This window comes from Spermophilus citellus (assembly GCF_964194105.1).
Source record: "Spermophilus citellus genome assembly, chromosome: 1".
Classification (NCBI taxonomy): domain Eukaryota; kingdom Metazoa; phylum Chordata; class Mammalia; order Rodentia; family Sciuridae; genus Spermophilus; species Spermophilus citellus.
The window spans coordinates 152267557-152286806 of NC_138182.1; the positions used below are offsets into that span (position 1 = coordinate 152267557).

The following is a 19250-nucleotide window of genomic DNA, read 5'->3' on the forward strand; positions in this document are numbered from 1 at the left end:
TCTAGTTAGTTTGATCATGGTTGCTAGAGATAATGTCAACATACAAAAATTGAATTTCTACATCCTAATAATAAATGGAAACTAAAAATTAAAAACTAGTGCCATTTACAATAGAATAAAAAACAGACAATATCTAGGAATGAGTACAACAAAATATTTCCAAGATCTAGATTAGAAAACTGTAAAACATTTTCGAAAGAAATTATAAAATACTAAATAAAGGAATGGATATGCCATGTTTATGGATAGGGAGACTCACTAATGTAGAGTTAACTGTTTTCTCCTAATTGATCTATAGAGTCAATGCAACTGTACTCTAGGGCACACCAATGCAAGTTCAGTTCCAGCAGAATACTTGGAAGATATTAGAATCCAATTGATTCTAGTATTTATATACAAATTCAATGGGCCAGTAGTAGCCAAGAGCAAATGACTAAGAACAATGTATTCAATACTTATAAAATTGAGTAAAGAGTATATTTTTAATGCAAGGATTGACACATCATTAGAACCCAATATTGAATCAAGAACTGAACTTATACATGCATGAACACTTGATTTATTGCAAAAGTAACACTCCAGAGTAGAGGGCAAAGAGAACCCTTTTAAAAATTAGGAAAAGAAATCAAGCTTGACATTCTATTTCTCAAATATCATCTATATACAAATATTACTCATGTGGATTTTAGATCTAAGTATAAAAGAAATGAAATAAAACTTGCAGAGGATAATCCATTTTGAACATCCCTAATCTGAGAACCTGAAATCTGAACTGCTCCAAAATACAAAAGTTTTTGAGCATTGACCTGACACCACAAGTGGAAAATTCCACACCTAACCTTATGTGATAGGTCACAATGCAGGTACACTAAAAATATCATATGAAATTACCTTTGGGATATCCATATAAGGTATACATATGCATGTGTGTGCGCACACACACACACACACACACACACACACACGAAACATAAATGAATTTAGTTTTGATTTGGGTTCTATCCCCAAAATATCTCATTAATCTCTTTATATATATGAAAGTATCCCAAATCTGAAAAAATATGATATATGAAACATTTCTGGACCCAAGCATTTTGAATAAGATCTACTTAACCTGTATTGGAGAAATATCTCCATGTTCTTGGATTAAGAGAAATGATTTTTTTAAAAAAGAGACAAAAAGCTTTAACTCTTTGGAAAAGATTAGTAGTACCACATTAACATTAAACCTTTTGTTCATTAATCCATGAGGGAAACATTTATACATATGTCTAATAAAGGATATACCTGAAGTTTATGAAAAACTCCTGCAAATCAACAGTAATAATAGTAATAATAATTAAAGAAACCAATCCAGTAGAACAATGAGCAACAGACTTTATCAGGCTCTTAATAAAATACAAATGACCCATAAATACATGAACAGGTGCTCACTCTCAGTAGACATTAGAGAAATACATTTAAAACTACAGTGAAATACCATGACACACCTAATAAAATTGCTAAACAAAACAAAACGAAAAGATTGACAATAACATGTGTCAGTGAGGCTGTGGATTAGATCCCCCTGAAATCCATGAAGCAAATTGATGTGCCTAGCCCGTATAAATTTCACTGCCAGCCTGGGAAACTTAGTAAGAACCTGACTCAAAATGAAAAATAAAAAAAAAAAGGCTGGGGATGCAGCTTAGTGATAGAGCACCACAGTACCATAAATAAATAGATAAATAAATAAATGTGAAAGAACAACCAAGGATTTACAAGATTAAAAAAAAAATTACAGCAGAAAATGAGATGAACCAAGATGCTTGAAAACTTACTCCAGAGAAAATAGAGCTAATTCAGAGAAAGGAAAAGAACATTTTATAAAGTAGTATTCCCAGAATGTTTGAGAAAAGACATCCACAAACTCAGAATAAGTTGATATGAAACATTAAAGAACAATAAAGAATTTTTATGAAATCAGGACTATGATGGGTAAATTAAAAAATTCTAAGGCAGAGCATTCTGAAATTTGGAGGAAAAGGACAAAAAGACTGAAATAAGAGAAAGTTAGGAGATAATAACATCTATCTAATAAGATTTCTAGAAGGAGAGAAAAGCTACAAAATAAAACAAGGAAAAAATAAATGAAGAGACCTTTTCAAATCTTTCAATTAATTTTTTTATTGACAGGTAATAATTGTGCCCTTTTTTGATCTTAAAGGTTCATACAACACTAAGTGGGATGCATGAAAAGTCCTCCACACTGAGGCACATATTCATATGCATGCTTTGCATTCCTAAGGGCAAAGAGATCTCAAAGTTCTGCTCCAGCATACTGATTTAAGAACCATTCCCTCTAAATATGCAGAGTGAAAAGTAGACCTGTTTATTCCAAGAGGAAAAGGCACTGGTTCATACTTTTATTTTTACAGACAAGTCCCAAAGCCAGCATACCCCAGGCCACACAAGTCATTCTTTTCTTCTCCTCTTCTCTTTCCTCCCCCTCCCCCTTCCTTTCCTCCTTTTCTTTAAGCAAATTGCCTTGGTATCTCCCAGTGGCAAGAGTGAATCTAGCTTAAGGTACTGAGAATTGGGGCTGCATATTTGCCTGGCTTCCAGGGTATTTATTAAGACCCCTGGGAATTTATGTAAGTAGAAGACCCCTTTGATACACAAAGCCCTGCATATGCTTCACCCTACTGAGACGAGAACCAGAAGAAACATGGGGGACCCCAGGAAGACCCTGCAGAGGAGATAGGCTTGGAGGATGTAATGCCAGAGAAATGAAGGGCCAGGATGGCTCTAGCAGAGTAAGAGGTATGGAAATTGGGCTGCTCAGGGGCCAGAAAGTCACTCCACAAGGTAGAAAAGTGAGAACAACAGGCAGGAACTGCCAAGGTGGCAGAAAAGTCCTAGCAGAGGAGACCTGGACCAGGAAACTGACCCCAGCTACAGGAAACTGTGGACTTGAACAAGCCAGCTGGCTTCCAGGCTTGGATGGTGATGGTCTGGGGACCGGTGGCATGGGGTGGGTGTCTTCTGAGGCTGTCTGGGCAGAGGCCAGTTTCTGCTCATTTGCCATGGGAATGGGTCCTGGAGAAGCAGCACTCGGGATGCCCATCTCCTTTAGGCTTTTATAGGGTCTGGGGCTGCCTCAGGCAGGACTCTGGGCCTGGGAACTGGAGCCGCCTTTTGTCTCCTCTCAGGCTATGCTCCTGTCACCGGGATGTGCCACCCCGTCCGCAGCTGTACCCTGAACCATGAGGACGGCTTCTCCTCAGCATTTGTGGTGGCCCATGAGACTGGCCATGTGTAAGTGGCCTGGCCATCCTTGTTGTCTGGGGAAGATCAGGGCTTAGAGAGAACACCCCAGGATCCTCCCCTGGCTGCCCACTTCTCCTCTATGTCCTGAAAGGGACAGCTGTGGATGAAAAATCACTTGGATATGATATCCTGTCATCCCAGGACTGCAGGGATATCCTGTTTCTATTGAAGGAACAAATCAAAGGAGGAAGCACCTAAGGGCTGTGAGGCTGCTTGGGGCCAGACAGGAACTAGAGTCCTTGTACCATAGTCCCATGCAAGTCGTGGGGCAGGGTGGACTCATTACCCCCATTTTATAGATGAGTCATTGAGGTAAGAGATGCTTGAACAAGGTTAGAAAGCCATGATTCTACTCAAGTGTGCACGCCCCAGGCATTTCTGAATCTTGGGGCTGGAGAGGGGTTGGTGGGAAACCTCACAGGGATGCTGGGGCTATGCAAGGGAGGGGGCTTGGGCCCACTCTGATAAACGTGTAGGGAGAATCCTTGGGACATTAGGGGCCGCAGATGCCTCTGCCACACAGTGGCCCTCCTTGGAGACAGGATACCTGAGACGCTGCATGCTGGATGCCTCCTCCCCAGAATAACTCTGACTTAAAAGAATATAACAGGTGGAAAGTCAGTACCACCTGGCTCAGAGGAGGTCAGCTGGGAGGAGGTTGAGGGATGCCCTCCTAGAGTCTGAGTACGGTGTAGGTGGCAGGTCAGTGCATCCAGGTGAGGACCCAGCCAAGCTACTTTGCTCCCTGCACAGGCTGGGCATGGAACACGATGGTCAGGGCAACCGCTGTGGCGACGAGGTGCGACTGGGTAGCATCATGGCGCCCCTGGTGCAGGCTGCCTTCCACCGCTTCCACTGGTCCCGCTGCAGCCAGCAGGAGCTCAGCCGCTACCTGCAGTGAGTACCTCAAGGGTGTCCCCATGGGTGACCCTTCAGTCCCTGGGCTCAGCTCTAGGAGGGTGCAAGTCCTAGGTGTGCCTGGGTCTAACCTGAGCTCCCCGATTTCAGGTCCTGCAGTGTGAAATGCAGGGGATGGAAGAGGGTGCACTTGCAAAAGTCTAATATTGGGGGCCCCAGTCTTGACTGGCAGGTGAACCAGTCAAGAATCTATGCAAGCCAGGTCTTGGTATCTTCTACAAAGGAAAAGTGTTACAACAGGGAAACTGAGGTAGCACATCCAAAGGCTGGGGCATGCGGGCAGCTCACCATGACGGCGCCAGAAAGGGCCTCAGCTGCCTTATAGGCTGCATGGCCAGTTCCACTGAAAGCTGCTTATGGCACCCACATGTCCCCTCACAGCTCCTATGACTGCCTGCGTGATGACCCCTTCGCCCATGACTGGCCAGCCCTGCCCCAGCTCCCAGGGCTGCATTATTCCATGAACGAGCAGTGCCGCTTTGACTTCGGCCTGGGCTACATGATGTGCACCGCGGTGAGTGTTAGCACCCATAAGCCAGTAGCACCTCCAGGGACTGTGAAGGGGGACCTTTTCCTGGATCCTGCCAGGCTTCTCCACCTCACAAAAGACCCAGGTTGGGGTTGGGGCCCCAAGTGCCCACCTGGGCAGGAAGTACACAGATGGCAAGGCTGAGACCAGGGGGTCAGCAAGGGATGGGGGAGCCTGGCAAGGCCTTTGTGTAAGCCTGCACGGTTCAGGATGGCTTCCCCAGGAGGAAGTGAAGTATAAAGAATAAGAAGGAAGACAGGGAATTCTGGAATCGAAGGTGCAGAAGCCTAAGAGCAAGAACATACACAACATGCAGAGAGCATCCAGTTGTTCCCCAGGACTGACAGCAAGGGCACAGCCGGCAGCAGGAGCCCAATCATCAGAATCGAGGTGGTGGGGCAGGAGTTTTAGTGTCTATTGGTGTGACTTAAGATCATCAGCACTGCAGGAAGAGCATGAAAAGTAGTCCCATTTTATAGATGAGGAGACTGAGGTCTGGGGAAGTTAGGTGAACTGCCTGAGTTCATGTGAGATGCAAGTGGTGGAGTTGGGTACTGAAGCAAGAGATCTAACACCTTCCATGACTTCCTAAAGAGCATGGTGGACTCATTTCTTGTGGAGGGCTCTACAAAGTTTTGAATAGGAAAGCAGCACAGACAGATCTGAGCTTCAGTTGGATCCCTCAGGGGCACCCCGGAGGAATGAAGCAGAAAGGTCATGGAAGAGGTAGTTGTGAGGGGGACAGAGGCCGAAGCTGGAGCAAGGGTGAGACTGTAGGAGCAGTGGAGAGGGCTTCACCAGGGCTTCAGCAGATTCACGGCAGGGAAAATGTACATGCCCAGAGGGCCCAGCAGTGACAACCCTTCAGATCCCCCAGCAACTCCTACCTGGGCCAAAGTGTTTCCCATCCAGTTCTCATGGCTCCTAGCTATCTGTCCAGGCTCTAAAGATGGAGGTTGGGGAGGTCCAGATATGCACAAGGACACTGCAGCATCTGCCCTGTATGCACATGGTCCTTGTGGTCCCAGAATCATGCAGAGTTTACAGCATCCCCCAGCTGCACAGGCCTGTCACAGAGGGGAGGGTGGCACCCCTGGGTGGTCCCCCAGAGTGGAAGGTAGCCTAGTGAGCTGCTGGTGTTTTCTTCCAGTTCCGCACCTTCGATCCCTGCAAACAGCTTTGGTGCAGCCACCCTGACAATCCCTATTTTTGCAAGACCAAGAAGGGACCCCCTCTGGATGGGACTATGTGTGCACCTGGCAAGGTAAGTCAGGACTGAGGGCTTTTTGAGGGTGACTGGAGCAGAAGACAGGCAGCCACCCAACAGCATCATGTTGGAACTTCATGGTTGAATCTTAGTGGCTTTGTAAGAAGAGAGAGACCAGAAGAAACACACCTGTGCTCTCTGTCTTTGTCATGACCCTGTACTTACAATTCCAGGGCAAATCTAGCATCTCAAAGCTCTTTACTGTGTCTCAAGCCTCCAGCACATTGTGGATGACTGTGGGTCACCTCACCCTGAGGTCAGCATTGGGAGCCTGTGACCACTGGGTTCCCAGGCACTGCATGAGGTTTAGCCTTTCTATCCTCAGGACCTCTGTGTTTGCCCCTAATCAGGCATATTAATCCCTCACAGTCACTAGATGGCCACCCCAGGCCCACTTCCCACACTCTGAATCTATAGAAAGAAGGGCTTATCCTTCCCTGTTGACCCAACCAAAACTCCAGCACTGATTCTCACTGGTTCAGGTGAAGTCACATGCCTGCTCCTTGACCAGTCACTTGCCAGGAGGCAAACAGATACAAATGACCCTAAGCCTGGATTTCCTCCCAGAAGGGCTGGGCCCCACCAAAGCTACACTGGCCATCAGGGGACATCAGGGAGTGTGACCTTTTTCAACCTCCTGGTCCCTGTTTTTAGTGGCCATCAGTGACTTGGAGTCTGCTCCAAGTCAGATGGCCAGGAAAGATGGCTCACTCCCTGTCTTAGTCATCTTGGACTATAAAAATACCATAGACTAAGGGAATTAAAGAAAATTATTCCTCACAGTTCTGGACGTTGGGAAGTCCAAGGTCAGTCAGGGTTTCAACATGGTCCAGTTTATGGTTTGCAGGTTTTCATTTTCCCATATGCTCACATGATAGTGAGAGAGCATCTCTATCTCTTTTTATAAGGACACTAGTCCCATTTATGAGGGCCATGACTTAATTATGTCCCAAGGGCTCCACCTCCCTACACCATCACATTGGAGATTAGGGCTTCAGCACATGAATTTGGGCTGGAGTCAGGGCAAGCATAAGTATTCGGTTCATCGTGCTTCCTTACCTGGTACCTACTTCTTCCTTGTCAGCCCAAGTGCTGTCATGGTGGTGGGAGATGAAGCTGGGGAGGAAGTAGAGGTCATCCCTACAGCGCCTTTGAAAAACAGCCAAAACACTAGTTTCATCTATCATAGTGAGAAACCAGCAAAAGGTTTGGGGGGAGGTACAGAGGTGGATTTACCATGAAGCTTATGATGCTTAAGCTTTGGGGCCCCTCACTTGCATGAGCTCCTTCCAAAGCCCTAGCAATATACTCCCTTGGTCATGTTCTCATGAAATTTGCAAAAGTAAGATATTTTCACCATCATCAATGGAGATCACTTCTCTTTTCACTCCTATTTCCCCTTGATACACTTCTTCCATTGGCTGGCACTAGAGTGACCAAGGGCATTTTGCAGTTTGGGCAACAGAGAAATTGGATTTGGGTTCTAATTATTCATTTATTGGTTTACATGATTCTCAGTCTCTTACGTGAATAGTTAAATTATTATGTCCATCCAGGTTTAAGAGTAATTTCCAGAAATATTCTGACTGCCACTGTACTAGCTGATCCAAGGCCAAAGCAGACCATGTGCTGTGTTTAACTCATTTTCCTCAAATTTTTTTGAGAAAAAGGTGCCTCAGCTATATCTGAGATCAGTACTCGTATGTTTATGATAAGTCATTTTCTTTAGGGGCTTGTCTTTTAGATGGAGTACCTTAAAGAAATCCAGTGTGCATATTTCTTTAGAGAGGCTACATCATCACAAGATAATCTATTGCTTAAAAGATGTCATAGCCTCACAATATATGTGTGACAAAATAATAATAATAATAATCTCTAAGATAAATGCTCAAAGACCAGAGAGAAACCTGGGTGAAAACGAGGTGCCAAGATGTTGACAAAGCCTTAAAACACCTCTTGAGCTGCAATTTTAAGAGTTATCTTGGAGTGTTTCAACAAAATAAGGGAGAAATTACAGACTTCTGGTTTGCATGTGTGTATGTAAAATGACCTTCTTTTATCATTTTCAAATTATTTATTAAAAGAAAGAAAGTTCACATAAAAACAGGTAAAGAGAAAGAAACCAATAGAAATAACTCTGACTTCAAAATGTTAATTGTTAACAATAACAAAAGGTTTCATATCAAACCCCAGTCAGTCAGTCAGTCATTAGGAGGTAGAGATCCAGATCAGAGAGGTAGCAGCAGGATCTTGGAGTGTTTGACAGTCCAATTAATGAAGAGAAATGAATATGATGAGGACACTGGAAAAACATCTAAACTTCTTTCTAATTTGACATGAAATGTCGACAGCATCAAAGACAGAATGAAGCTCAGAATATTGCACCGACAGCAACACTTACTGAGCGTTGCTAATCCAAAGAGTTCTGACTGAGAGAACTCTGTCCTCTGAAATCCACATCAAGAAGGAAACCAGACAACAGTTTCTACGGATCTGATTATCCTCAGTGTTCAGATGACATCATCAATGATTTCTATAAATTATCAATAGTAAAAAGAAAGAAACTATTTCCCCAACATGCTAGAGCAAGTGTTGGCAAACCGGTTGTTTCATGTATGTCATGAAAACCAGTTCCGTTGCTGCCTGGTTTTTTTTTTCCATAATACCTTTAATAAGATGCAATTCACATATAAATCCACTCATTTAAAGTGTGCAATTCAATGATTTTCAGGATCTTCACAGGGTTGTAAAATCCTCACACCAATCAAATTTTAGAATATTTTTGTCACTCCAAAAAGAAGCCCCTTACCCATCAGCAATCACGCCAATCCATCCTGCTCCCGCCACAGCCCTTGATAGCCGCTGATATCTACTTTCTGTCTTAGTAGATTTTTTTCTATTTGTATATTTTATATAAGTAGAATTATACAGCATGCAACCTTTTGTGACTCTTCGCTTACTCTTCATCCATGTTGTAGCATGTATGGGTATTTCATTCCTTGTACCTGAGTAATAATATATTGTGCAGATATATTATTATTAGTTCTATTCATCCAATTATTAGTTGATGGACATTTGGGTTGTTTCCACTTGCTGGCTATTATGAGAAATAATGCATGAGCATTCATATACAAATCATTGCATGCATGTCATTTTTCTTGGATATGCATCTAGAAGTGGAATCATTGATCTTGTGATATTTAAATATAGATATCTCTATATTTAGCATTTTTATAAAGAGTCAGACTATTTCCCAGAGGGGCTGCACACTTTTACATTCCTAGCAGCAATGTATGAAGGCTCCAATTTCTCTACCTCCTCCCCAGAGCTTGCTGTTGTCTTTATTATTACCACCCTGGTGGGTGTGAAGTATTACCTCATTGGCATTTTGATTCTCATTTCCCTCACTTCCTGTGATGTTGAGCATCTTTCCAGGTGCTTAATGGCAATTTATTTATCTCTTTTTTCCTTTTTTGATAAATAGCTGTTCAGATCCTTTGCTTATGTTTAAATTATCTTTTTTATTATTGAGTTCTAAGAGGCTTTGAAAATATATTTTGGACTTATACCCAAGAATTTTTGTCAGACTTATCAGATATATTGTTTGCAAATATTTTCTGCCATGCTGTGGGTTCTTTTTAAATTCATGATAACATCACTTGATACACAAAAGTTTTTCATTTTTATTAAGTCCTGTCTACCTTCTTTTATCATTTGTGCTTTTGGTGTGTTATCTAACAAACAAATCATTACTGTTGGGGCCAAGAAAATTGACTAACTTTGTTTTATTCTAAGAGTTTGAGTGCTTACATTTAAGACTGTGGTCCATTTTGAGGTGAGTTTTGTGTGAGGTGTGAGGTGTGAAGAAGGGTCCAACTTTGTCCTTTTGCAAGTGAATCTCCGGTTGTCCCAACATCATTTGCTGAAGAGACAATTCTTTTTCCATTGAATTATTTTGGCCGACTTGTGAAAAATCAATTGACCAAATGTAAAAATTGATTTCTGGACTCTGTTCTATTTCATTAATATGTTTGGCTGCCCTTAAGCTAGGGCCGCACTGTCTTGATTACTCCAGTTTTGAAATGGGAAATGATGATGAGTCTTTCCACTTTGCTCTTTTTTCAATATTTTTGATTCTTCTAGGTTCCTTGACTTCCTATATTAATTTTAGGAAAAGTTTCCCAACCTCTGTAAAATTCTAGCTGAGATTTTGACAGAAATTACATTTAATCTGTAAATCAATGTGAGAATGTTACCATATTAACAATCAGATGCATGAACATGAGATCAGTTTCCTTAGACCTTTGATTTTTTTTCAATAATGTTTTGTAATTTTAATAGATATTTTGCATTTCTTTTGTTTAATTTATTCCTAAGGTTTTTTTTTCTTCTTTCTGATGTTATTATAAATGGAATTATTTACTTAATTTCTTTTTTAGGTCATTCATGGCCAATTATAGAAATAAAACTGATTTATTTTAGAAATATAATTGATTTTTAATATTGATCTTGCCATCCTGAAATCTTGCTGAATTTGTTTCTTAACCTTGATAGTTTTTTAGGGGATTTGGGGGGAATTTTCTACACAAAAGATCATGTCATGTGCAAATAAAGATAGTTTTACTTCTTTCTTTTCAATATGGATGTTTTTTATTTCTCTTTCTTGCCTGATTGTCCTGGTTAGAACTTCCAGTGCAATGTTGAATATAAGTGGCACAAGCAGACATCCTTGCTTTGGCATAGGGTGCCAGGGTTGGCCCCCTGAAGTTCATGTTGATGCTTGATTCCCAAAACTGCTAAGAGATGAGGCCATTAGGAGGTGATCAGGCCATGAGGGCTCCTCCCTCATAGATGGGATAAGTGGCTTTTTAAAAGGGCTGGAAGGAACTAAGTAACCCCTTTTTTGCTTTTCTATCCCTTCCACTCCATGAGGAAGTGGCATTTCTCCCCACTGGAGGAGAAAGCAAAAGGTGCCATATTGGAAGCCCTCACCAGTGCCTTGATCTTGGGCTCCATCAGGAACTGTGAGAAATAAATTTCTATTTGCAAATTACCCAGTCTGTGGTATTTTGTTATAGTAGCATGAACTGACTAAGACATGGGGGAAAGTATTCAGTCTTTCACCTTAAGAATAATATTTGCTATAAGTATTTCATAGATTTCCATGATCTATATTGAGATGTTCTTTCATGAAAGGATGCAGCAATTTGCCAAAGAATTTTTTGAGTTTTAAGATGATCATCTGGTTTTGCCTTTTTCTGTCAGTATGGTGTATTACATTGATTTTCAGATGTTATACTTTATTTCTAGGCTAAATCACACTTGATTGTGGTGTATAATCCTTTCAATATGCTCTTAGATTCAGTTTGCTATTATTTCCTTAAGGATTTTTACATCTATATTCATAAGTGATGTGGGTCTATAGCATCTTGTAATGTTTTCTATTCCTGTGATATCTTTGTCCAATTTTAGCATCAGGGTAATAGGGACTTCAAGGAATGAATTGGGATTCTTATCTTCTGTTTTTGGGAACAGTTTTTAAAGGAGTTGCATTTATTTTCTTTAAATGTTTGGTAGAGTTTATTGATTACATCGTCTAGGCCTAAACTTTCATTTGAGGGAAGTTGTAAAATTATTCATTTAATTTTTTCACTTGTTATACATCTATTTCAATTTTGTATACTTTATTAAGTCAGCTTTGGCAGTTTGTACCTTTCTAGAAATTTGTCCATATCTAGCACTCCTTGTTTTTTTTGGGGGGGCGGGTGTTGAATTATTCTCTGATGTAACTCACTTTCATCCTACAGAATGCCTGTTCGTATTTTTTATATCCAGGTACACTAGCAGTTAATTTTTTCAATTTTGTTGTCTGGGAATACTATCTTCATTTTTGAGAGATAGCTTTTACTGGATATAAAATTCTTGGTTAACACTACCACCTCTGGCCTCTGTTATTGCTGATTAAGAAATCATTAATTCTCCAGAATGTTTTTGGTACATGGTGAGTCATTTCTCTTCTGTTATATTCAATATTTTCTCTCTGTCTTTATCTATATTTGACAATTTTGAATATATCAAATGTCTGAGTGTGGATCTCTTTGTGTTTACCTTACTTGGAGTTCTTTAAATTCTTAGGTGTGTAAGTTAATGTTTTTCATTAAATTTTAGAAGTTTTCACCCATTACTTTTTTGACTACTTCCTGCTCTTGTCCTCTCCATCTGGTACTTCTACTGTGGATATTTCAATGTGCTTACATGTCTCCCATGTTTCCCAAAGATTTTGTTCATTGTTCTTTATACGTTTTCCTTATCTGAAAAGTGTATGAATTTCTTTGATCTATAGTCAAGTTCACTGGTTGTGTCTTCTGTTAGCTCAAACCTACCATTGAGCCCTCAAGTGAATTTACAGCTTAAGTTCCTTCCTATACTATTCAACTTCAGAATTTAGTTCTTTTGTAATTCTTTCTTTTTAATAATATTCTCTTATTCAGTGAGACACCATCCTCATATCCTCCTCTAGTTCTTTAGATACAGTTTTCTTTTATTCTTTAAATATATTTATAATAGCTGCTTTAAGATCATGTGTGCTAAGTCCAACATCTGGGCTTCCTCAAAGGCAGGTTCTGTCACATCTGCTGTGTAAGGGTCACACTTTCCTTTTTCTTTTCCTATCTCAGAATTTTTGTTGAAAAAAATGTCTTTTTAGATAGTAATTGAAAAAATTATGGATATTGATGACCCAGTTCTTGTTGCTGTTGTTTGTTTGTTTTACTGACTTGACTGGGCTATTTGTTTCCCTTGCAGTGTGCAGCTACTGATAATCACTCCTTGGACGTCACAATCGTGGGCATATGCGTAGTCACTCTAAGCCCCATTCTTCCCCCCACAATGGTATTAGCCAGGCTCTATTTGACTGTCTGTGTCCCTGATCTCTCCATTAAGCTTCTGGTTATTTTGTCTTTATCGATATCACACACAACTATTAACCTTCACCAACTGCTAACTGACTGATGCACTGTTTTGTTTTTGTTCTGTGATGCTAGGGATTGAACCAGGGGCCCCCAGCATTTTAGACAAGTGCTTTACCACTGTGCTATCTCCTAGCACTTAGTGTGCTGTTTTTGATAATGCCCTGGGATATAACTTGCTCTGCAGTCTGATTCAATAAAATTCTGGACCCTTCACAAGGACAGAGCGACACTAATATTTGGAGACTACTCAGACCTCAGAAGGACCCTTATCTGTCTTTGACTCTGATTCTTTCTGTTAAACTTCTAGTTGGTTTTATCATTTATTTGGCTTATTGCTTCTAGAATCATGGAACTATTGCCCTGCTCTTAAATGCTCAGTCAAGTTCTCTATTATTTTTGACGATGCCCTTAGGCATGAAGTTCTTAATGCTTATTTCAGATGAAGTTACTTCCTGTGGGGAGAGCTATGGAGCTCTCACTTCTACCTCTTCCTCTGGCCAGACCATTGTACCAATGTACCCTAATAGGTGTAGGGACCCTTGGCCTCCTTCTCTCAGAGTGACATTCCACACCTAGAAACAGGCACTAGATGGGAATGGTGCACCCAAGTCTTCTTAGCTTGCCACATTCAGTATGGAATCTCTGCCATATAAACAGGTAGGGAAAGGAGACATTAGATGCAGTATTCTTAGCCTACTGTAACTGGGACATAACTTCTGCCCAAAGAGTAGGGACTGGATGTGGGAAGAGAGCCCCAGTCATCTTGGCTGCAACACAGAGTTGAGAGGGATGGGAGATGCCAGTGGATTGCCTCTCAGACATAGCCATGGACTAGGGCCGTGGAAACCCCATCTTCTTGATAGGAAAACTTAGGTCACACTGAGGTAGTAAGGAACACAAGAGAGTTGTGGCTCGGATACCAAGTTTTAGTAGACTTTCTTGAATAAATATTTTTCCATTTGTTGTATTGACCTCGGAACAATTTCCAGAGACTTTAAATTGTTTTTGTTTTGTATTTAGTAATTTTCACCAATTAAATGGTTGTTTTACTGGGTGGATCATTCACCAACTTTCTTACACCTCCTTTCCAGATGCTTCCATTTGCTTCCTGTGTTGTAAATTAAGTTTTATTGGAACACAGCCATGTTCATTCATCAATATGTTGTCCTCAACTGCTTTCAGGTTCCAATGGCAGAGTTTGATAAGTAGCTGCAGGAGAAATCACATAGCTTGAAAAGTTCAAAATCGTTACTATCTGGAACTTTGCAGAAAGTTTGCTGAGGAATGACCACCACATTCTCTATTATCTATATGGAAAACAATATCACAGAATTGTTGTCATAATGAAGAGAGGTTTAAAGAGTGCACTCGGAATCGCAAGAAAAGTTGTCAGTTTTTAAAAATCATTGTTCTCTGTTTCAGGTTGTTTGTAGTAATTGTGTTTAAAAATTTTTAGATTGTGGGATTCTAAATCAACAATCTACTGTATACCTGATTTAGTATTTACAATTTTACAACCTTCTTAAAGTGGGCTCCCTAAATTGTATAAGCTTTCTCCCCCTCAGAAGACTGAGATCTGGGCTGGGATTGTGGCTCAGTGGTAGAATGCTAGCCTCACACGTGAGAGACCCTGGGTTCGATCCTCAGCACCCCATAAAAATAAATAAACATTTTTAAAAAGTGAAATATGACAAAAAAATACTTAAAAAAAGAAGACTGAAATCCATGTGATTTAGATTTAAGTTGTGGGATTGTTTCCTATATGCCAGTGTTATGCTTTGATTTTTTTCCCCCTTAAATCTTATTTGTGTCTAGAATCACTGGTTTGATATGCCTGTTGTATGTTCACATAGACACACAGAAGGCATCTATCCTGGGGACATAGCGTGGAGCACAGCGTGGCTAAGAGGAAGAGTGGGCTTGACGTGGCACTGGAGGATGGTGGGAGACCAGGGCAGCAGGCAGGGAGTGCACTGGGGGCACCCAGCACCTCTCTGTGCATCTTATTGCCACCCTTGGAGTGAGGCCTATCTTCTTGGAATGTCAGAAATTTTAGGGTTAGTAGAGTCAGATCCCCTGAGCCTCCAGGGGCAAGCCCTGGGAAGCCGTTATAGAGTGAGGAAAGTGGGGGTATCTGAACTGCTCTGGTGTGAGTCGTGGGCCAAGGGAGCAGCTTTCTGTCTTTCAGCATTGCTTTAAAGGACATTGCATCTGGCTGACACCTGACATCCTCAAACGGGACGGCAACTGGGGTGCCTGGACTCCATTCGGCTCCTGCTCTCGCACCTGTGGCACCGGTGTGAGGTTCAGGACTCGCCAGTGTGACAACCCACAGTGAGTTGGCCACAACATTCCCCCAGCCTTCCTGAGTGGCAGCTGAGGACTATGAAACCCCTCTATAGCCAGCTCTATTCTACAGGGCTCGGATGGCTGCCATCTGCCAGTTCTGGAGGGAGTGCAAGAGCAAGCTCTCCTGGCCCCTCCTCCCATTACCTGGGAGGGAGCTGAGACTCAGAGGAGGGCTCATTCCCCTTCTCCACCTGGGCCTGAAAACCTGGTTTCCTGACCTGCTGGACTAGGGCCACACACCTCCTGACCTATAATCCACTCTGAACACAGGCTTCCTCTGTCTTTTGTGATACATGGAGGAGAGAAGATGGGACAGAGATGGGGAGAGATAAAAGGTCTACAGAGGGGAGCTCTCTCAGCCCTTCAGAATGCTACGGATCTGGGCAGGGGCTTCCTTAGCTGAGCAACTATTTGAAATCAGGGGAGAGGCAGGGTCAAGACTTGTCATCCATACCCAGGTACCCGGGGGAAGGACAGCCTTCAGAGGCTGCCTGGTGCAAGCCAGATTCCCCACCATCAACCATGCTCCCCTTCTCCCTTCTTCATCCCCTGTGCTGTCCTGGGCCCCTCATTCCCTCCCACCCCACCCTGCAAATACTTCTCTGATCCACGCTCCCGGCTCACAATCACCTTCTATTCAGTTCCTTCCTCCTCTGAATTATTGCTTCCCCTCCTCATCTGAATTCTTTGCCTGGACTCTCTCAGTGAAGTATCCTCAGGGAGGGAGAGGGAAAGAGAGGGAGGGAGAGGGAGGGAGGGTGTGGGTGCACAGTCAATAACTGCACCAGGGTCTAGCATGTAGGGAGTCTTGCACAAACATTGGCAATACTCAGATCTTCCACACGACCAGCAAGGGAGCCTTACCCTGCTAGCTGAGTCTGCTTGGACACACAACGTGGCTTTTGTCTTTCTTCTTTTGATCTGTCCAGTGTTTCAATGATTTTGATTTACCTGAAAATATTGAAAATCTGGAATTTCACGTAAAAACAAACAGTTCTCCAACTTCCGAATTGGGCCAGATACAATCTAGTGATAGGTTTTGGGGCACATCCAGACCATCTGGGCTCTGGCCTCTGCTGAATTTCCCACGTTCTCTGTTACACTGTCTCTGGCCAGCCCCTGAACTAGCCTCCAGGGAACCAGAGGGGGTCAGCACTCAACAGCTGTTGGGTGGAGGATGTGGTCAAGTCTATCAGCCAGGTAGGGGCAGAGGAAGGACCTATGCTCTAGGGTCCAGTAGGGGTACAACCATTATTTTAGAAAGACCTGTGTTTGTCTGTCTCAGCAGTGAATGGAATGCCCCCCTCCTCCCCTTCTGACCACCCTCCTGCCCAAGTGCTCTGAATGGCATCCAGGCTAAGAGCAGAGGCAGGCCCCTCCTTCCATCCCCCTGGGGACTTTCACACTTGCCTCAGAAAGAGATTCAGATTTAAGCTGGGAGTTAGAACCACCAGAGAGACAGTTGGTGGGTTGGTCCTCTTCTTTGTGAAATGAGAAAGTTACAGAAGGGCAGCCCAAATTCCCTAAGGTGGAGAAAAAGCAGCCATGACAAAGTGTCCATCATGTGCCACACAGTTGTTAAGAACTTAAGCATGTGGGATTCTCCTATTTCAGAATTACTCTGGGATTTCCCCACTGCATGTCAGGCACAGCCCTGTGAGCCAAGAGCCCAGCTGTGAAAAACAATCAATCAATTCTTGTCATCTCAGGGCCTGTGGTCCGATGGGGAAGGCAAACTCTAAACACTGCATCACAACTCCATGTTCGTTTTCAATCCCAGGCCTCCCCCCCATACTACATGGGTGGGGTGGGGGTGGGGCACAGGGAAGTTGCTGTCTTCCCAAGGGAACTCCAGAAGAAGGGATATCACCAGGCTCCTTCTTGATTCTCTGAGGCCCGGTTAGCTGGGAATTGCCTGATCCTACAGCTTGGACATGGCAGAGCCAGGTCCCTTCACAAAGCAGAGCTGTACCTCTAATACCTGAAGCTCAAGGATCTTCCTACAAATCCCACCCAAGGGCCAGCCTCTTTCTGATGGCACCAAGCAGCTGGACTTATGCTTTCTCCTCCAGCCCAGCCAATGGGGGACGTACCTGCTCTGGCCTAGCCTATGACTTCCAGCTCTGCGGCACCCAAGACTGCCCTGACTCCCTGGCTGACTTCCGGGAGGAGCAGTGCCGGCAGTGGGACCTGTACTTTGAGCACGGAGACGGCCAGCACCACTGGCTGCCCCACGAACACCGGGATGGTGAGCCCTTCACAGGAGGATGGCAGTGAGGGTCAGCACACAGGCCCTAGGGAGGGCAGGCAGGGCCTTGCATTGTCCTGTGCCTCTGATAATGTATGGGGCAAGAGTGTAGTGGTGATACTTAGACTGGCAGCAAAGCCCACCCCCGGCTGGCTCTGCTGTCAGGTGCCCCGTCCTGGGGTGGGTCTCAGGCTTCGTGTCTGGACTGCAGTCTCAGAGGAGCCAGAATACTAGGCATGGCCAAGAATGCTAAGGAGAGCCCAAGGACCTGGCACCTCCGAGCAGGCTGGGCTCCTGCAGTTGCCATCTGGTGGATGAGGATGGAGTGGCAGGACTAGAAAGGTTAAGGGATGGGGTAGGGGGCTGACCTTGCCAAGCAACTGGCCTCTGACCTTCTCTGAGCCCCTGCTATGTGTCCCACTTGTGTCTGAGGGAGGCTGAGGGAGGGCAATGAAGCTAGTGTCCCTCTCTCAGAAGGATGCACTCTGGTGACCTAGAGTTTTATTTACCCTGAATAAATGCTGAGCAGAGGAAGGTGCCAGGGATCCCTAGTTGAATCCAAAAGGGGCTGCTCCAGTTTGGGCCCTCAGGGAAGGTTGACTGAAGGAGGCTTTTTAGATGGAAACTCAGTAAGCAGCCTTTTGCGGCTGCACAGTAGGAAGTCTCTGGGTGGGACCTTTGGCATGTGAGATCTAAGCTATACCAACAGCCCAACTGGCTCCATTTGGGGAAAAAGCTCTTTCTAAGTCCAGTTGAACCAGGGTCAAAGGCTCAGAAGACATAGAGATAGGAAGCAAGTTGCCATCACGTGACCCTTTCCCTCTGTGTCCACCTTGGAGACTGTGGAGGGGCAGATGAACCTCCTAAGCACAGCTCCATGGGAGTTTCTTCTTGCACTGTCCCTTCTCTTGCACTGACTCCTTGGTGCTTCCCTTCCAGCCAAGGAGAGATGCAACCTCTACTGTGAGTCCAAGGAGACTGGGGAGGTGGTGTCCATGAAACGCATGGTGCACGACGGGACACGCTGCTCCTACAAGGATGCCTTCAGCCTCTGTGTGCGTGGGGACTGCAAGGTGAGTGCCATGAAGCCGGCCAACCTCCTGGGTACCAGCTTCCACTTCTTGAAAAGATTAATAAAATGTAGGAAACAGTGCTGCGGGCCAATATGTTTTCCCTTTTCTTCTATTGGGGGGGGGGTCTCAGCCTTGAGTATATCAGGCATTTATCTGGGGAGCTTGGAGATGCCACCCAAGACACTCTGATTCCTGAGTCAAAGGTGGTGGCCTGGGAGCCTGAATTTTTATGAGCTTCCAGGTGATTTCAATGCACAAAATCCATAGTTGACCCTTTGTGAATCATACCCCACCCCTGCTGTCCATGGGGCACTGGACATCCTGTCCTTGGATCAGGATACCCACCATAGGTCTCATTGGTTTGGTGCTTGGCAGAAATAGTTGTTTCTTGACATATGATAACCCATTGTGTGTTGAAAAATGTTATGGTCAAAAATGCCTTGGATCTATCTGAACATCAGCACTTGCAACACAGGACACTGTGGAATATCAGTTATTTCTACTTGTGATCATGTGACAGACTGGGAGCTTCAACTTGCTGCCAACTGTCCAACATCCTGAGAAAGTGATATATCCCCATTTAGCC

The 19250-nt window shown here is 43.6% G+C and overlaps 1 protein-coding gene across 1 annotated transcript in view; it reads left to right on the top strand.

The window, feature by feature from the left end:
• ADAMTS2 (ADAM metallopeptidase with thrombospondin type 1 motif 2) overlaps nt 1-19250 on the top strand; it is a 243360-nt gene that overhangs the window by 197443 nt on the left and 26667 nt on the right. Inside the window, exons 7-13 of the mRNA XM_081282228.1 lie at nt 3192-3297; nt 4063-4206; nt 4609-4741; nt 5907-6020; nt 15183-15328; nt 17416-17591; nt 18531-18664. Of these exons, the coding sequence (XP_081138354.1) occupies nt 3192-3297; nt 4063-4206; nt 4609-4741; nt 5907-6020; nt 15183-15328; nt 17416-17591; nt 18531-18664 (953 nt within the window). The remainder of the gene's footprint in view (nt 1-3191; nt 3298-4062; nt 4207-4608; nt 4742-5906; nt 6021-15182; nt 15329-17415; nt 17592-18530; nt 18665-19250) is intronic.